Below are 18,753 nucleotides of genomic sequence, written 5' to 3'. Positions count from 1 at the left end.
CTTTTGCTCTTACAAAGAATACCCTGAATAGTAAGTGAGGAATGTCTCAGGACAAGGCTTTGGCATCTTGCTAGTTTTTCTGAAGCAAGCCTTCTTAAACTTATTGGGCCTTGGGCATCTTTTTTAAATCTTCTAAGAATTACAAAGACTCTCCCTATAAAAATGCATATCGTATCTCAAACACTATAATTTCAGGTTTTATAATTCCATGGAACCTGGCCCAGGAAAGAACTGGTAGCTTTCTTTATGGCACATTTCATTGATGTGATTCCCTTTCATCCAGGGCCCAGCTGTACCCAGGAGCTCAGGTAGTAACCTTATCCATATATATCTTTGGCTTTAAAGAGAATTAGGAAACCTAGTGCAAATGACTCAACACAAACCCACTCTCCTTCCTTTGTTTCTTTCCTTTCTTCTTCTCCTTAAAAACAGTTCACAGTGTGCCCAAGACTGAGCCGTCGGCATGCCTAATGTATCTCGAATCTTCCTGTACCATGTTGAGGCTCTGGCTTTGTTGACTGGAATTATTCAACTCGATGCTCTGAGGAAATGTCTGAGAAAGAGCAGAATTCTAAGTCAGCTGACTTTAAAAGATGTTTATCTGTACAGTCTTAAATCTATTGAACAGTCATTTACATTTAGAAAACATTTGAGTTCCAGAAGTGACCTGATTCCCTTGGCCCCAGAATAATATAGCTGATGAGAAAGGTCATGGTCAATCTGCATTTATAAACTTATTTCAAGGGCTCCTTCTCTTAATATCACATCAGGTCTGTCTGACCCTCATTCTGAGTCAGCAGGTCAGAGGTCAGAGGGTGCTTGCTTTTCATCTGGTGAAGAGAGGGACTTGCACGCAGTTAAGAACCAGGATGTGGAGCTCTGTGTGAGGACGACTCCTGTGGAGGCTGTTTAACCTCAGAGTTGCTGTAGAACAAAAAGTAATGTTTGGCCCACGCAAACTGATAGAATGGGTTTTACTTTCTGGAGGTGTGTTTAAAAATCTCCTCCATCACTCCTCCCACAAGTAATGAGAAAACCTGAGACTGTTGTATATAACTCTAAAGGATGACCCACACCTGTCCCCTGAGCACAGAGGAAGCCGTGCGTGTTCATGTGTGTTCGGGAAGTGGGCTTGGCTGCGTGTCACCCCATGGAGTAATTTCTTGCAGCATATTGAGCACATTGTGACCGTGCTTTTGCTAATAAAACCCTTCTTTGTGTCTCCTCTTCTTCATCCCCTTGTTTGTCTTCTCTCTCTCCCACGTGTTCCTCTCCCCATTTGTCGGCCAAATTGAAGCCTTAATTACAAAGAGCAAGGGTGTGACTCAGTCCCGTTTTGTTTTTATTCCTACCACGTAGCTTTATGCAGATGACTCCTTGCTCATCAAGATGGCGACCCTATGTAGGAACCACTGGTAAAAGTGTGAGAGTAAGCTCACTCCTGGTGTTCTTGGCTGCTGGTAGGATTGGGTGGTGCAGCCAAGAGAGGCAACCAGGCTCCAAGCCTTGGCCTCCGCTCACTTTCTTGTTTTCTGGAGAGTTTGATTTTCAGAGAAATCTTGAAGTTCTGTCAGCCTGGTTCTTTAGGGAGCATCAAGAGGAGAAGAGTTAAGCTTCTGAAGCAGAAGAGCCCTGAATGCAAATAAAAACCATGCCATTCTGTGCTTGAGTCCTGAATTCAGCAGCAGTAGGCAGCAATCAGTGATTGGTTTCATTTTGCCAGTGGGCAACGGAAGGTAGCTCAGGGTACCACTAGAAGCCACCAAGCTGCAGGATGCTGGGTGCCTTGTTCCCTTGGTCTGTTCCCATTCAGCTTCTCTTTTCTCTTACTCTTCTTTAGCTATCCATTTCCCTCCTTCCCTATGATCTTGCAACCACGAGCCTGGCTTCAACCCTACAGATAACACTCTGGGATAGAGAGTGCTGATATTAGTAACTACTGCTACATTATTTAAGAATATCTAAAATAATTGGATGCATTGAACATATCCCTAAAGATAAGAATTAGGTCTGGCTTTGACTGTTTCCCGAGAGCCTAGCACAGAGCGTAAGAAACTTGCCAAATGATTGAATGGTGCAGATAAGACCTCTGGGAGTCAGACAGAGGCAAATGCATGCAAAGGGTGGAGATACGATTAGAGGAACCTGCAGTAAGGGTTCAGTGTGATAGGATGTGCACAACTGCAGTTGTAACAGCTTGGAGCAGCATAGCAGTATACAGCAGGTGTATTGCCAGGAAATAAGATAGGGGTCCAGGGGAGGAGGCATCATGGTGCAAGAGAAAGAGCCTGTGCTTTAGACCTGAGCCAAATCCAAGGACTGGCTCCTGTCCCCTAGCTGTGAGACTGGAGCTCACAGATCACTTGCAGAGTTTTTGCTGTGTTGTAGATATTCTGTAACTGGTAGCATTTATTTTGGTTGAAGTGTCCTATGTCCATATCATCCATATCATTCATACAGGAGGGAATGAGGGGTAGGTGGGTCTAAGACTGACTGAAAATGCAGTAAGACAGAAGTTCTCCTTGCAGATGGAGTGTTGGAACAGGACACTTCCCAGCACAGGGGTCGGCCTCCCTGCTCTGTGGTAGAAACATGCTCAGGAGTTCAAGCCTTGTGAACTTTTATAGATCCATTAAATCACCTTTGCTGGCTTTTGAGCTGTGATTACAGAATGAGTCAGGGAGTCAGTGGCTTGGGCACGGCTAAATTCCCTATCTATATTTTTTTTCTGTTTGAAGGCTTCATTCTTTTTTAATTCCTGTGGGTGTTGTTTTCTTTTTTCTTACTTTTATGAGCCTTAAAAAAAACTATTCATTAATATCAGCCTCAAAATGCATATAGTAATAACAGCAACAAAATGTTAGGAAAGGCAGCTCTCAACAAAATCATCTAAATGAGGAGAGGGGCTTGTGATTCCTTTAATCAGCTTGTCTTATATGTGCTCTCTGGACTCAGAAATGAGCCAGGGCCAGGGGAGGTGCCAAATGGGCAGTCAGAAAAGTCTTGCCTATAGGGCGCTTCAACTATGGCAGCTTACCTTTGGAGTTGGAAAGATCTTTAAAGGGTATCATCCAACTTACTCCCAACTTTTTCTTCTTCCTCTGTGGCAAAGAATGAGACATGTCCTTATTTATCAGTCAGAACAGTGTTAGGAGGCTTAGTGTGCTCTGCATATATCTTGAAAATTTTTATTCTGAAGTCTCTTGTTATTTTATTCCTCTCTTTGAAATTCCACTGGGTGGAGGCAGAAAACCTGCTCTGTTCCCAGAAAGCTGTCTTAGAGCTGACACTTCTGGATTGCCCTCACTGGAATGCCATTTTCTCGAACCCACAAAAGGAGTACTGAAATATTTTATGCTCCTATTTTCAAAGTTGATTATTGGTGGTTTGGAGCTATGTAATCATCCCCTGCCCCCCTCTGGGCTAGTAACAAGTTGAAAATAGACACAAGGAGCCAAGTGGGCCTCCAGAGTCAGTATCTGCCTTATTAAAGAGCAGAGTGATCCCAGATGCAGGTCCAGAACTAATTTGAAATATATCTGCAACACTGAGAGCATCAGGAGGATTTGTTGTCCGAATATATAAAGAAGAGCCATTAACATAAACTAATAAAAACCATCTATCAGACTTCTTGGTATATATCCTTGGATTCTCTTACACAGTAAAGTGTACTGCAGAATTCTTTGTTCAGTGGAAGGAAAGAAGGAAGGAGAGGAGGAAGGAAAAAAGGAGGGAGGGAGGGAGGGAGGAAGGAGAGAAGAGAGGAAGAAATGAACCATGTATGTGTATGTCCATAACTGTAATAATCAAATCATATTATTAAATAATTAGAGGAATATGCAAAATAAAATTGTATGGAACCATATGAATTAAAACACAAATGACGTAGTACATTGTTTATAGACAGACATCCAACAAATATTTATTAAACGCAAGTCATCTATCAGGTATTGATAGTCCCGATAGTCCCGCAACACACACACATACACACACGCACACACACACACACTTGCATGCACACATAATGTGATATGTTACATGATCTTTTTATAAATGGCAATTATTTATCGATATTAAACATTTAAGCATTCATACATGTAAAAGCACAGTGTGTTTGATCTAGTATCAATCTGACATGAATATTAAAATATCTGAAATAGCTGGAGGCTGGAGGTGGAGCTCAGTGGTAGAATGCATGCTTAGCATGCTTGACACTCCGGATTCAACTCCCAGCACCAAAAAGTAAAATAAAATAAATTGGGAAAACCATTATTAAGCCTTGACTCTTGTTGGACCTGGGGAATGGGAATGGGACTAGGATAGTAATTCCATCTCTTAGGTGGGCCAGGGAGAGACTAAAGCAAATGATAGAAAGTAATGCTAGTTCATACAGCTGAGTGGAGATGTAGCATTTGACCCATTCTTTATTCCTTTCTGTAACTTTTAAATCTCTAAAAGTCAGAGGAAAATGTTAATGACAAAATGTCAAGTGGAAGAAAAGCGGATCATACCGTGGCCACTGGTCTTGCTCACAGTCCCACTGTGCCCAGCATGGGCAACCGAGTGGAAGAAAACCATCAGGAAGTGTCAACCCGTGGGCAAGGAGCCTTGCTCCGAGTCACCTGAAATGCTCCTATTTGAGATTTCATTTGAAATCACAAGTGTTTCCAAGGGCTGTCATAGTCATAGCCACAGACACAATCAAATTGCCCATCCTGTGTGAATTGCTGTTCTTATTGACCAGTTGGGCACATGGGTGACAACTCTGCCTTCAGTCAGTGCTTGGTAACCCATGAAGCCGAATAGTCTCCACGTATTCAATCAGTTCCGTGGGTCCCGCCTCTCTGGTGTCCTCTGAGCCTCCCCTAGCTCTGTCTTCTCAAAGTGCTCACTCTCAGGAACCATGTAGGGCTAATCAGGCCAGGGGACTCCGCAGGATGCATAATGAAGTCCCATGGACCCTGCTTGTCTCCCTCTTCTGGGGTACCTGCAGCTTGGCCACTTTAGCCATGCCCTGAAAGAGAAAGAAAGCCAAAAGGAAGTGTTCTCCCCATCCCTGGGCCCAGGGTACCATGCCTCTCTGCCCCAATCTGACTCGTCCACTATTCTCCACCTACTCCCAACCTCATTACTGCAGCACACACTTCCTAGTCTGAAAGCAGAGAAAGGAAGGGAAGGCGAGCCCTGGGATCCAGGGTGTCAGTGCTCCTGGTGGGGAGGAAGGAAAGGAACGAACTTGAGAAGCCTGTCACTCATCTCTCCCTCTTTGGGCAGCTCAGCCCAGGAAGCAATAAAAGAAGAGGTTCCCTCCACTGTGACTGACTGGATCAGTCACAACCAGAGAAGCTCAGGGGCTGGGAGGAAAGGGTCCAAGGGAGCCTGCTGGGGTCTCTAATCCTGCAGGAATGCTGATGCTCCTAGGAGTCCTTCCAACAGTTTCCAGTTACCTGTAAAAGAAGATGCGAGATTAGTCTCCCCAAACCTCCATCCATGTTCAGTACAAATTCTAGGGCAAAAGCAATTAATTCAGGACAAAGAGTTTGTCTGGGAGGCACTTCTCCATCAAGACGCAGATGAATTGAGATTCCAGATTTGCTAAAACCATCATCCAAAAGAAAGTGAATCTCAGGGGAAATCCAGAAGGGCCCAGTCTATCAAGTGGGCTGTCCCAGATTTCCTGGCTTGGGGCCACAGGGGTGGTATGTAAATCTTAGCTCTGACATTTAGGAACACACTAATTGAGACATCCTTTAGCATTAAGTCCACCGAATTGCCTGGAAATCTTCCACAAAGAATTCCACAAAAATTTATGGCACATCTATTTATCATTATAAAAGATCAGTCACAACAGGAAAATGATTTATAAGATAATGTTCAGTTAAAAAAAAAAGAAAAACAAAAAATTATGTCTATCGTAGGATTGAAACCGTATAAAAATGACATGCACATGGACAGAGATTCAAATGAAACTTGAAAACTCTGATTTATTGGGGAGATGGGGTTATAGGTGAATTTTCAAATTTAATTTTGATTTTTATTTGTTTGCTTATTTGCAAAATATGAACAATTTTATTAAATAACATTTTGCAGAATTCCAGCTCTATCCTGGGAGAAATCTCAGGATGGAAATTGCCTCTGCTGTTTGATCTCTTTGGGAAAGGGCAAGACCCTTGAGCAACGCTGGCCTCTTAATCCACTGGTGCAAATTCTGTTTTCTGGGCCACTGGTAGGCAAGCTGTAACAACTAGGCCACATCTAATTCCTGAAACAGGAATGGTTTTGACATGTTTACATAGTTGGGAAGGAAACAGAGGATTTTCTAGCTTGTGAAAAATTATATGAAATCCAAACTTCATTGCCCACAAATACAGTTCTATTGGGGTGCCACCATGCTGATTTGGCCACTTGTGTTTACGGCACCTTACAACTGCATGCTTACAACTGTCGTCGAGTTGCAGCAGAGACCATATGGAATGCAAAGTCTGAAATGTTTACTGTCCAGCCTTTCCCCAGAGGAAGTCCCCCAGTCCCTGCCCTAGGACACCAGTTCAGCGCAACCTGGAAAACCTGGGATGTCCCCACCTTCTTTTTCCTTACTCCTGCTTATCTCCTGTTGCCTCATTGAAGACACCAGCATCAGATAAGGCTCAGATAAAAACTGAGTGCCAACCTCAGATAAAGCCTGAGAATTATGTGTCTGAACGCTTCTAAGCTACCCTCCTTACGGTTGGCGGAGTGGAGGTTCGGGTATAATAAACACTCCGTGGGGCGGGGGGGTTAAAGCTGTTTAGTTAATATTTCTCCTCTCTTGGAAATGAAAAGCCCAGTACACTGGGATTGTTGTCACTGCTGTATAATCACCGTGATCGTTCTATATATGGTCAAAGGCACAGCTAGAGGCTGTCACACTCCCCTGCTCATTACCAACCAGACCTTCCTCCAACTGAAATAATAATGTGTGAGTCTAATTAGAATAAAGCTCATTAGAGACGGAGACAGCCATTAATGCCTCGATTGATTTTTCTAATGAAGTAAGCCGGGGGAAGGAGACTTTAAGAGGGCAGCTAATTATTTTTGCTTTTCTTCAGCATTTCTTCGGCATTTAAAACTGTTGTTATAAATTGTCAATGGACCATAAATGAAAATGCTCGAAAAGCCATCTATGGCTAAAGAGGCTCCTGCACTTGCAGCCCTGGGGAAGGGGTGGGAGGTGGGCACTTCCAGCCCTGCAACCCTGTGGGAGGAGCTGGAAGCCGGGCAGCCCCTGGGGATCCCTTCATTCCACTTTCCAGCCTCCTCCTCGTGGAGTTTGATCTGGATTCTGGCTAGTGGCTCACAGGCGCTCAGGCTGTGGGATGCAGTTATCCTGCCCCTGTGTTGCTAGTTCAGGAATGTCCCGGTTCTCGGAGAAACGTGACTCTGTGGTTGCCTCTGGGTGGTGACACCTGGAAGAACAGGTTGGAAACAAAGGTGTTAGGGGACACACCTGACGTTCAGGTGGGACAGTCATACTTTATTAATCAAAATGCTCTTTGATGCCGGGTGCACGCCTGTAATCCCAGCAGCTCAGAAGGTGGAGGCAGGAGGATTGTAAGTTCAAAGCCAGCCTCAGCAACAGCGAGGCGCTAAGCAATTCTTCAGTGAGACCCTGTCTCTAAATAAAATACAAAATAGGGCTGGGAATGGGGCTCAGTGGGTTCAATCCCTATAACACCCCCCAAAAAAAGGTCTTTGCCACCCAGAAAGTGGTGAATTCCCATTGCACAGGGTAAAGGGCTGAGGAAGAACAAGTAGAGGAAGAAACTGAGCCTCAGGAAGCACAGAGTTAGAAAAGTCACGCCCAGGAAGCAGACAAGAGGTAGGAGAACCAAAGTGATGCACAAGCCAAACACCAACAGAGTTCCCAGTGACATCCCAGCAGGTAAAGAAGAGGATGGGTTTTTCTGTTGGTTATTCAGTCGGTCAACAAACAACAAGGATCTGTATGATGATCATTCCAGACAAAAAGGAGCCTTTTTAGAAACAACTTGTGTCATGAGCCTTCACTGTACAACTTCATATTTGCTTTCTCTAAATATGAAATTCAATTCCCTGACTCCATTGCTATACCTAAGAGGTTCTTTAACTCCGAGCTTGGTGTTGACAGCAAAAGACTGCTTAAGGGACCTGACTGAGCACCATGGAAGAGCTGGACATGCTCCTGGGTGGTCTGCAGAGGTAAACATAGGTATTAAGTACCTACCTGGGTTCCCCCTCCTTGCAGCCAAGCTGCCCTTCTGCTAAATTCCAGCCTGTTCTTTCATGGGGGGCTGTACCTGGCCTTTGTTCATACTTAGGCTCAAAACATTATCAGTTGAATTATTTAAAAGGTCTTCTTCATTGTGATTCTGCAAAATGTTCACATCTTCTTTCTTTAATTAAAGCACCAGGATTCTTCCTGTCCAGCACCTGCCCACAGCCCAGCCCTGCCTCCCCCCAAGCCCATGTGAAGTGGGCCTCACAGGAGTCATTAGGCATCAGGAAACCCTTCCTGCCCCCTCGTACAAGGGAAGCAAACATTTTGGCCAGAATTACTCTACAACCTGGTGGCGTGACAGAATGCCCCTGAAAGGGGACTGATTCTCTGGGGAAAATTTCACTTGACACAATATTGAAACCACATCATAAAGACCAAGAAGAGAAGGCTGGAGGATAGGGTGTGAAGGGAGAGCAATATGTGAGAACACTCGGAGGTGCAAGAGGGACCTGCCCATCTTAGACACAGCAGGCGCTTGGTCTTGCTCAGTTTTGTTTGTTTGGTAGGAGACAGTACAGGAGCCAAATCTTAGTAGCCATTTTCTCTTCAGGATATTAGACTGATTTTTTTTTCATGCCTAATAAAAATACTGGAATGTAAATATGTGTCTGTGTATGTATGTGTACACACACACACATAAATATGTAACCACTTGATGGAGGTATGGTTTACCTACCTTAAAGCTGACTCACTTAACATGCACAATTCAATGATTTGTAGTAAATTTACCCAACTGCAAGACCATCAATCACCACACTGTAGTTTTAGAACATTTCCATCACTTCAGTAAAATCTATCCTGCCTGCTTACAGTCAATCCCCAGGCCCACCTCCAACCACATATTTTATTTTCTGTTCCGATTTCTATGGTGACTATAGTGAAAGGTATGAATCTTTATGATTCTTAATGTGTATTGACAAACTGCTTTTGACGCAGCCGAACCATTTTATTCAGTAGCAGCAATATACACAAGTCACATGCTGTTGTAGACACTCAAGAATTGGGCACTACTATTTTTAAATATCTTTTTTTTTTTTTTTGATGACTGAAGCAGATCATTTTCCTGTTTGAGTGTCTTCAGGTTTTATTTTGGTTTGACTGAATTTTCACTTTGTGCACATTCCCTCTCACTGGGATCCTCTTACAATTATTTTTTGTCTTTTTGTGTAGGAGCCTTGTAAGTGTTCATCATTTGCATATTATAATTTGCAGATATTTTTCTTAGAGTGAAGTTTGCCTTTTTATGTTGCTTTCTTTTCTTTATTTTTTTTGGGGGGGGCAGGGGTGGAAAAGTTCATTTTCAAATATTCAGTTGTGTTCATATTTTAATTTTTCTCTGTGATCTTTTGCCGTTCCCTTGAGCTTGAAGAGTTAATTCGCCTTCCATGTTCTGTTATACTGTTACTAAGATTTAGCATAGAGCTCCTCTTGGAATCTGTTTGTCTGGGGGTCCCCTTAGTCAGACACTTAATTCTTACATAGTTTAAGCGATGTGTATGAGATATTCTGTACTGGCAGAGAGTTCTTTCTTTGTTTTTGATGGGTCCATTTTTCAAGGGGAAAACTGAGGCACATTTAAGGGAGGAAGACCTAGAATGACACCATGTCAGTCTCAGGGAAGGGGGATCAAGATTGCTCTTGGTCTGGAAAGATATCTGGAAAGATGAACCGGAGGGTTCCAAAGGCCGAGACAAAGGTCTTAGCTGGGAGCTGCAGAGAGGCAGGATTTGGGCTCTTGGGAAAGTATCCAACATGTTCTAGCAACAGATAAGTCCCTCTGTGAGGAATGTGGTAAATTGAGGCTCATCCTACATTAGATGGGAGATCCAAGAGGAAAATCTCTAGGTCCTCTCCCAACTTCAGAATTTTAAAATTCTATAGATATTTTTCATCTGCTGGCTTTTTCAACAAGTAATTATTGAACGTTTGGCATGTTGCCAATGCCACCCTAAGTCCTGGGGATTCAACAGGGAATAAAAACTTGAACCTACTCAGAGCTTCTGTTCAAAGGAAAAGGGAGTTAATAAAAGAATCAGTATGTTAGTCATGGCAGGGAGTGATAAGAAAACAAAGCAGGTAAGAAGTGCTGTTTTATCCAGGGTGTTCAGGGAAGACCATGAGGTGGCTTCTGAGGCGAGATCTAGAAAGTGAGAAGTAGTGGGTGGACTGAGAGCTGGGGGAGGGGGTGCTGGCCAGGAAGCAGGAAGAGCAGAACCCAGGCCCGTGCTTGCTGCCTGGCTGAGCGAGGATGTGCATGAACTGATCCAGACATGGCCCAGCGTCTCACTGGAGAGTTTCATTAACTGTTGGGTCAGTTGTTCTCATTTTTCAATATCATCATAAAAGTTGCATTTGAGCACCTACCCTGTGCCCAGCTTTGCTCAACACCATACTTGTATTCCTAGTAATTCCCACAACTCTACAAGTTGGGTCTTACCATTCCCACTTTACAGCTGAGGAAAGAGATTCGGCACTTCCTCACTTGGAACTTGCACCTACCCTTCCCCACGGGAGTACTCTCAGAGCCCACAACCGATGGTCACATCTTGAGCTGTGTGTATATTAGACTGAATGAACAAAATGCACGTGTACAGAAAGGTACTGAAGACGTCTACAATACGGCCGCACCTGTAGATGTTTAACCTGAGTAGAAAAAGTAATTTTCGGTACTTTGAAGGAGCGGTTTCTTTATCCAGTCACTCTTTGAACTGTTCCTCTGTAATCTAGGTGAACTTAAAAGTAGGAGCATGTCTTATCTCTTGCTACTCCTTAATAGCTCAAATTCGTAACTTCTTCAAGTTGAAAGGAAAAACACAATATGGATAATCAAGACGACATGTAAGCCCATAGGCAGAGGGAGTGACCAGAACATTCTCTGTGGGCAAGAGCTCCTCAGGGTGTTCTGAGTCCAGACCAAAATGTCCCCATGGCTCTTTCAAACAATCCTTCCTTGTTGGCATCATTTGGAATTTCCATTCTTGCAGCTCTCTGAGGCCTCCTGGGGATCTTTCCTTGCGTCTTTTGCACAAGGGTGGAATTGTGAGCAACAGTCCCCCATTCTGATTGCATAAAGCGTCTTTACAAAGACTTCCATTTTGGGTCCCTTTAAGCGGGGAGGGCGTGCTTCAGCTGAGAGATTTGCTGGTGTCGCCTGAGCCTGCTCACTCCTACTTCCTGCCTCTGACAGCTAAAGGCTTTCAGGTTCTCTTTTTAGCACAGTTCTTAACAATTTAAACGAGACATGAAGTCATGTCACAGAAGCAAGCTCCCTGTCCTGCCCAGTGGAGCCAGTGTGCAAATGGGGCCCCATATGATACAGAGATGGGGCTCCCCATAACAGTTAGATGTCATTAGAGCAGCAGTGGGTGGCCGTATGCTAGCACTTACCTTGGATGTGTTTTGATTCATAGCTTCGACTTGCCAAAATATTTGGTTCCCAGAGCTGCTGACAGGTGATAATAACAAAAATTAAACTGATTTGAATTTAGTTATCAAGTCACTACAGTCATAAGAAAAAAGGGCAAAGGTTAGCTCTGTGGTCTTGGGCTTCTCTCAGCTTTCCCCACAAGTAACAGGGTTGATATGAATAATAAATGAAATGATAACTGCAAAGCAACTAACGTGTTTTCCTCCGCCATCTTGCAGTAATTATAATAATTTAGAGGAATAAATACCTAGGAAAGGAAAGTTACAGCATCTTGTGTTGATATAGAGGGTTTATTTAGCTGTGTCCCTCAAAATGTGGTGTGGAGAGCCTTTCTGGTAGTAGCGGTAAATTTTGTAGGCCCTGAAATGGTCCATCGCTGCCTAAACAGAGTTGGAGACATTGTTTTATCAATGAGTATAGCAGTTCTTCGAGGTAGGGGTGCGTCTGTTTGTCTGTCTGTCTGTCATTACTTCCAGGTTTTTCCTGGTGGAGGAGGTGCCCTCTCAACCCCACTCTGGCTGGCTGAGTCTCTGCTTAGATTCGCAGCCTCATGTAGACATAAGGAGGGAAGGGACTTCACTTTCGGGCTTGGAAGCTTTCTTTGTGTCCGAGGGTCTGTCTGGAGTACAGGGCCAAGGAGGGGAAGGTTTCCTGACCCTTGTGGTAGCACAGCTCATGACCACAGTCCTCGCACACTTGACAGCCACAAGGGAGGAGGTCCCTCCTCTCCTGCTAGAGGCCTGGACACAGTCAGTTTATAATAACCACAATTGCAATAGCAGCAGCAGTGAGTAATCATACCCGCAGCTAACATCTATCAACGATATTGTATTTTTCCCATTTAATCCTGATCACAACATGGACTGAGACCATGATTATCCCCAGGAAACCAAAACCTGGTAATTTGTCTCATGTCCCACTTTCCTTTCCTAATAAAACCTTCATCAAACCTCCTGAGTCCTGCCTTTCCTGTCCAGCTGAGCCCCCAGCGTCCCTGTGCAAGTCCCCTCTCTGCACCTCGTGGGTTAAGGGTGAGAGGAGCGCATCTCTTGGTATTTCCAGCCTTGTTGGGATTGCCCCGCTCCCCGTGTTAGAGGTCACATTCCCAGTATTCAGGGACCATGAGGGTCTCCTTCTGCCTCTCCAATGGATGACTCAGAGAACGTCTCCCGAATGGTTTGGGTCACAGCTTGGGGTGTCCTCAGCTTGAGCAGTGTCACCAGGAAGGTGGTGAATGGGGGGACACTGCTAAGTACACACCATCTTCTCAGGAACACTGATTACCTAGTTATGCAGCAGGTCAATCAAGCCTGAAGTTGACTCTGGACTCCATCACTCCTGCAGGTAGCAGGGGTGGGGGTCAGCAGTCCGATGGTGGAAGAGACCAGCATGCTGAGGGGTGAGGCACACGCTAATAGAACAAGTTGTCTTTATTACAATTGACTCATTTAATCTTCAACAACCTTGTGAAAAAAGAACCACTGTTATCTTTATCTTATAAATGAGGACACTGAGAGACAGAGGGGTAACTTGATAGGATAGGTGGGTTAGCACCCACCATTTATGGTAGTGCTTAAATATTAGGAAAATGTGAAAATATTTTCAATATACAGTTACTATGACAAACATGTGATACATTTGAGAAACAGTTGTGTGCAAACTATTTTGTTCTTGAAGTATTGGTACTTTGTGGAATACTTTCCAGAGATTTATAAAATTTTGTTTCTAAGTGTTATTTCCCCCACACACTATTAGGGTCTATACTTTGTGTTTTAAAATAAAAACATTGAAGAATGCAAAAATGATAATAATACAGGACCTTTCACAAACCCTTATCTGTGACATTGTGATGCAAGGGGCAGGTGTGCTTGTCTCCTGTTGTATCTGTGGCATATTATTACAGAGCCAGAAAGAGTGTGTTTTGACCAAGACAACCCAGTGAGGTCAGATGTGGAACCTAGTGCAGAGAGAATAAAATATGTTCAAAAGTAACTATCACCTAGGCCGTAATCTGCTGTGCTAGTGAAAGAGTCCAGAAGACTTTGCTTTTTCCTGCATCCACAAAAAAATAAGGTTCTAGACACCTTGCTCAAGATTCAGCAAATCCTTGTTTGTTGTTTTAAAAATGATTTCAGAATGAATTACAATTGAGACATCCCTGGGTTATGTGTACCACCACACTCTGTGAAATGTTATGTTCCATATACGGGAATAGCAATCGACAGTGACTCAGTCCATCTTCCTGATGAGAAATCCATCTCCTGATGGATCGTCCATTCAGTTGTTGCTTGGTGCCAGGACCGAGTCTCACACATGCCACACAGTTTGTTATGAATTCTTGACAACATAAAGGAAGGGATTATTGGGGCCTGGGGAAGACTTTCATGCTTTGAGACATATATAGCTTTAAAGTTTGTCAGCGAGTACTGAGGATGTGTCTACTTTGTGCCCAGTGGTCCCTGATGAAGCCCAGGTTCTGTTGCAAAGAAACAGACTGAAGGAAAATCAATTACCACTATTTCAGGCTCTGCTCTGAACTTCAAAAAAAAAATGAACTTCTCATTCACTTGTTACTTTTATTTTTCTTTTTTCCTCCAAGGGTCGAGATTACTGTTCGGAGGAAGAAGACATCACATAGCACCAATTCTGCCACTCAGACCAGGAGCTGCTACTGTGTAAATAGGTTACACCCCAGTCAAAATCTTTGCAAAGGTCGGTTCTCTTCAACGAACAGCGCTATAACAAAAGAAGATCGTTCCATATCGTATGCCCCATTAAATTACAGTGTTTCTTAATGAACTTGCAAAGGAATATTCCTAAAAACAAACAAAACAAAAAAATAACTGTTCTCGAACTTTCTTTGTTGCTGCTAGTTAAAACTTGTTGCAACTTTTCACTTTTCTTGTGTGCAGGTATGCAGCAAAATTCTGCAATTTCACCATAATGATACTATTGGTTTTACAGATGTTCTCCAACCTATTTTCTATAAGATGAGGTAGTGGTGAACTCAGATATCAACTTCTATTCTAGACCGGTTCCACTTCTAAGTCAAGCATCTCCTTCCCTCTCTCCTCCCTGTCTCTCCTGAGCGGTCCAGAGACGGACCCGAGCCTGGCTTCTCACTGGCAATGTTGAGCTTTGGAGATGGGATGATTGCTGCAGCAAGCCTTGTTTCTCTGTCTGGAAGAAGTAGAGAAGCCATTATCTATTCAAAGCATGTTGTGACCTGACTCCTACCAGTGACCTAGGAGTGGGGCGGCAGGTTGTTCCACCTAATAGGTCTCTTAACGATTAAGCTTGCAATGCTGGCTTTGGTCAGATGCAGATGGAAGTGTGATCACAATCATTTCCAATCCCTCTTCCTCGCTTTTTTTTTTCTAAGAAATAAACATTTTACTGTTTTTATGTATCCTTGTCTTCTCCCATTCATCCAACTCAGTGTTGTAAGATGATCCTGGGTGTGGAGTTGAGCCCGCCTTTGTGGTGACGCTGATCATGGGCCTCAATGGCACCCCACCCATCCGTTAATAATCTACCAAGGTTTAGAAGGGCTCTAAGTGGTCAGAAGAGAGGAGGAGGCACCCCGCGACTTTTTAGGAGGGCCTATGAAACTACCCTGTTACCTTTTATTTTATTAGCAAATAAAGCATCTTATTTTATAATTCTCCCCTTCACGATGCTACATGAGCCTGCCACTTCCTTTTCCTCTAACTTCCGGCACTGGATAGGACAGTGAAAATCATTTGCCTACTCGAAAGCATAGGACATTTACACTGGTGATGATATTTGGAAATGCAAAAGCCAAAAGCCCTGGCAGTGGTGGGGAATGTTGACTGTGTGTTTGGTAGAGTTTATTTTTCCATACTATATGAAGAGACTGATCTCAAAGACAGAAGTAATATTTTTAACAAATATTGTCACAAGTAAATAGCAATCAAAAGGAGAAAATAACTTTTGTATTTTTTTAACGTGTTTGATAGCTTTGAAGAGGGTTCTCTTTGTTACTTTCAGGGGAGGACACCCTGTTAAACGCCACGCCAGCAGTCCAGGTTTCTCCAGGAGTGCACAGGGAGTGCTGTATGTGTCTTTGGGGGTTGGGAATTTCAAGGGCCTCCATAACAGCCACACTGCCACCTCCCAAAGGTGGATAATTAATTAAGAAAGTGGGTAGTTAGGATGTCCCAAGGTCATCAAGAGATCATGTGCCATGAAGCAGAATAAGGAGTTAAATTCGTTCTTCCTGAGATGAACTTTGACTTTTAAATCCATTCCCACAAAATTGGTGGCACCATTGATGGGCTAATGGTGAGGTTCCTGATCTCCTCTCAGACCTGGGCAGCAAAACCCAGGGGAAGCAAGCTCCCGTCACCTGCTATAGAAAATGGACTCAAATGTTAGCAACAAAAATCCCTGAAATCTTGTAGCCGGCAGCAGCTATTTTGAGGAACAGCTGTGGTTGTTACATAAATAGAGACACAGCCAAAATTTAAGGCCTTTTATCCTGCTTCAAGCAGAAAACTGCAGGGAGAGTCCAGTAGTCTCGGGTTTTATGTTCCCACCCCTTGTAGGGTTTTTGGCCAAGTGATGAAAATAGTTTTCCTCAACTGTCAACGAACTGCTAAACCCCACCTCAAACTCACTCACTGGGGACTTTGTTCACTGTCATGTGGATGACCTTTTCCCGGATCCATCTTCTGTTCTTATCAAGCAAGAATGAAGCAAATGTTAAACGTCTTCCATGTGACTCCTCTGTTTGGTGTCTCAGACAGTGTCTTCCCAGACAGTCCCCACCTGCCACAGGAAGATGAGACTCGCGCCTGTTTTTTTTTTGTCTCCAGGTCACGGTTAACATTTTGACATGTTACACGGGTACATGGAACCACCTGTTTCTTGGGAACCTGACTTTGGAGGGTTTCATAAAACCATAAGTGCTGTCCCCGTGAACCAGAGGCTCCTCACCCGGGGCTCTGTCTCCCCTGTTTAACACTGGATACGTCTTTGCTGTGCAAAAGTGATTTTTATCTTCGGACGCATTTGGTACCCCTCAAAATAGGTCCAAGCAATGGGGTGATCGAGCTGGGTTGGAACGAAATGCTTGGTTATGTTGGCAACACTTGCAACTTGTCTGTTTTCCATTTGTTGGTTTTAATCATAAAATTGTCAAGTGACTTGTGTTTGTACTTTATTTTTTTAATGCCTTCTGAGAGGATCTAAAGCAAAAAAAAAAAAAAAATCTTGCCTTTCTTTTTCCCTCTGTGTATTCAAACTTTAAGCAGCTTGTCTCAGATACAAGGAAAAGAATAATCCACGTATGTGCTTGTACGTGCTGCTCCTCCCGTGTAGGACTCGGGGAGTTGGAAGGAGGGAGGGAGAGCAGTGACCTGGTGGATGGAGGCGAGGACATGATGAGGATCAACTGAGAGGCATTCAGCAGAGAGGGTTCTGGGCTCTGGGCTGGAGCAACTGAGGATGCAGCTGCCTAGGGGCCAGTAGGCGGGGCGGAGCTGCCAACAAGATTTACAGCTGGATTTCACACGCCTTATGGACTCCAAGTTGCAGAGTTGTAAAAGTTCAGCGGTGTGTGCATAGCTTTCTTTTGGTTGGCGGAGATTCAGGATCATGGAGTACTGTGCTCATAATTGAATACGTGTTTGTTACTGGCGGACAACCCTAAAAGAGGCTTTTACCTCTGAGACGCCTCCCAGCCCCGGGCTGAAACCGTGAGTGTAGCACAGTGCTATGGTCTATTTAGGGACAAAGAAGCTACCGAGTCCAGAGACTGGCAAACTAGGTCAACCCTCAGAAACAGCGGGGGCCACACAGCCGCCCGCCCTGGGGCAGGTCCTCCCTGTCAGCAGCGCCTGTGATCTGAGACTGGCCTTTGATGACTCAAATAAGAAACGGCCTGCCTCTCGATCAGCCTTGGTCCTCGCACCCACCACCCTGGCACCCGCCTTATGCTCACTGTGAGGTGATAAAGCGCCTGTTTGTCACAGGCACGCCCAGGCACCGCCATGCCAGCAAGCCCACAGCCCCAGAAACAGTCTCAGGGGTGATGGAGCCCGCCTCTTGGCCCCCGCTGATGTCATCCAGCTTTGAGTTATGACTTTGTCCTCCTCCCAACCTCAATGCTACCTTATTCTGCTAAGGCAGGAATCTCCCCTAATTCTTCTGAAAACAGAGATTATACCTCTTAGGAATTTTACTTCAGTCGCCCATGATGGAAGGCCACCTACCCATGTCCTGCTTAGACACTGAGCAAGAATTTGAAAGTGTTCCATCTGCACTGATCCCTAAGAAACTTGGTTAAATATGTTAGTTTTGTAGGAAGAAAAATTATCAAATTCTTAATCCCAGAAAACACTGACTCAGAATCTTGGATTCTGGGACTCTGATATTTTCTTTCTAAAAGGCAAAACAATTGGTATCTAAGGTTCTCTCCCTGTCCCTCCAGCCTCCCTCAAAAAAGAAAAGAAAAAAAAGAGGTATTAGGTTGTGCTCTGTAATTTTACATAAAATCTGCCCTCCACGCTTTGTCCCCTGGAAGGCACCCTCTCTCAGAGCTTTATTTCTTTATACCTCTTAGAAACTGAGCTTTTTGTTACATTTCTTAAAACCCTACTAGAAAAATCGGACATTGTTGGTGGGTAGGGAATATATATTTAAAGGCATAATGGAAAAGTGGCTCAAAGGAGGAAGTTGAGCTCCACAATGTCATGTTGGGTTACTGGACCCCCGTGTGCTGTGTAAAGCTGGCTGAGGCAACCGGCTTTCAAACTATAAATGTCCCTGCAATAAACCTTTTGGAATTTCATGAATGAGGTCTGTGAATTGCCTTTTGCCAATGAGTGGATGTGTTTTTCCAAGGAGGAAAATGTCCTTGACTTCAGCAGTCCCCTTTTTGTACGGCTCTGGTCAAGGGTCAGGGAAGCTATGGTAAAAATGAGGCTTGTGGGGAACATATAGATAGGCCTTGGGGACGAACCTTGGGACTCAGGAAGTGAGGCCGTGTTTTTCAGGAGATTCCCAT

The 18,753-nt window shown here is 44.1% G+C and overlaps 1 protein-coding gene across 1 annotated transcript in view; it reads left to right on the top strand.

The window, feature by feature from the left end:
- CUNH1orf21 (chromosome unknown C1orf21 homolog) overlaps nucleotides 1–18,537 on the top strand; it is a 96,354-nt gene extending 77,817 nt beyond the window's left edge. The window contains exon 4 of the mRNA XM_046462682.2: nucleotides 14,323–18,537. Coding sequence (XP_046318638.1) covers nucleotides 14,323–14,361 — 39 coding nt within the window. The 3' untranslated portion in view covers nucleotides 14,362–18,537. The remainder of the gene's footprint in view (nucleotides 1–14,322) is intronic.
- The last annotated feature ends 216 nt before the right edge of the window (nucleotides 18,538–18,753 follow it).

This window comes from Marmota monax, unplaced genomic scaffold (genome assembly GCF_021218885.2).
Source record: "Marmota monax isolate L192 unplaced genomic scaffold, Marmota_monax_Labrador192_F-V1.1 WCK01_AAM20220418_F8-fsc00250, whole genome shotgun sequence".
Taxonomy (NCBI): Eukaryota; Metazoa; Chordata; class Mammalia; order Rodentia; family Sciuridae; genus Marmota; species Marmota monax.
Note: the sequence above shows the minus strand (reverse complement) of the source record. Positions and strands in the feature narration are given on the sequence as shown.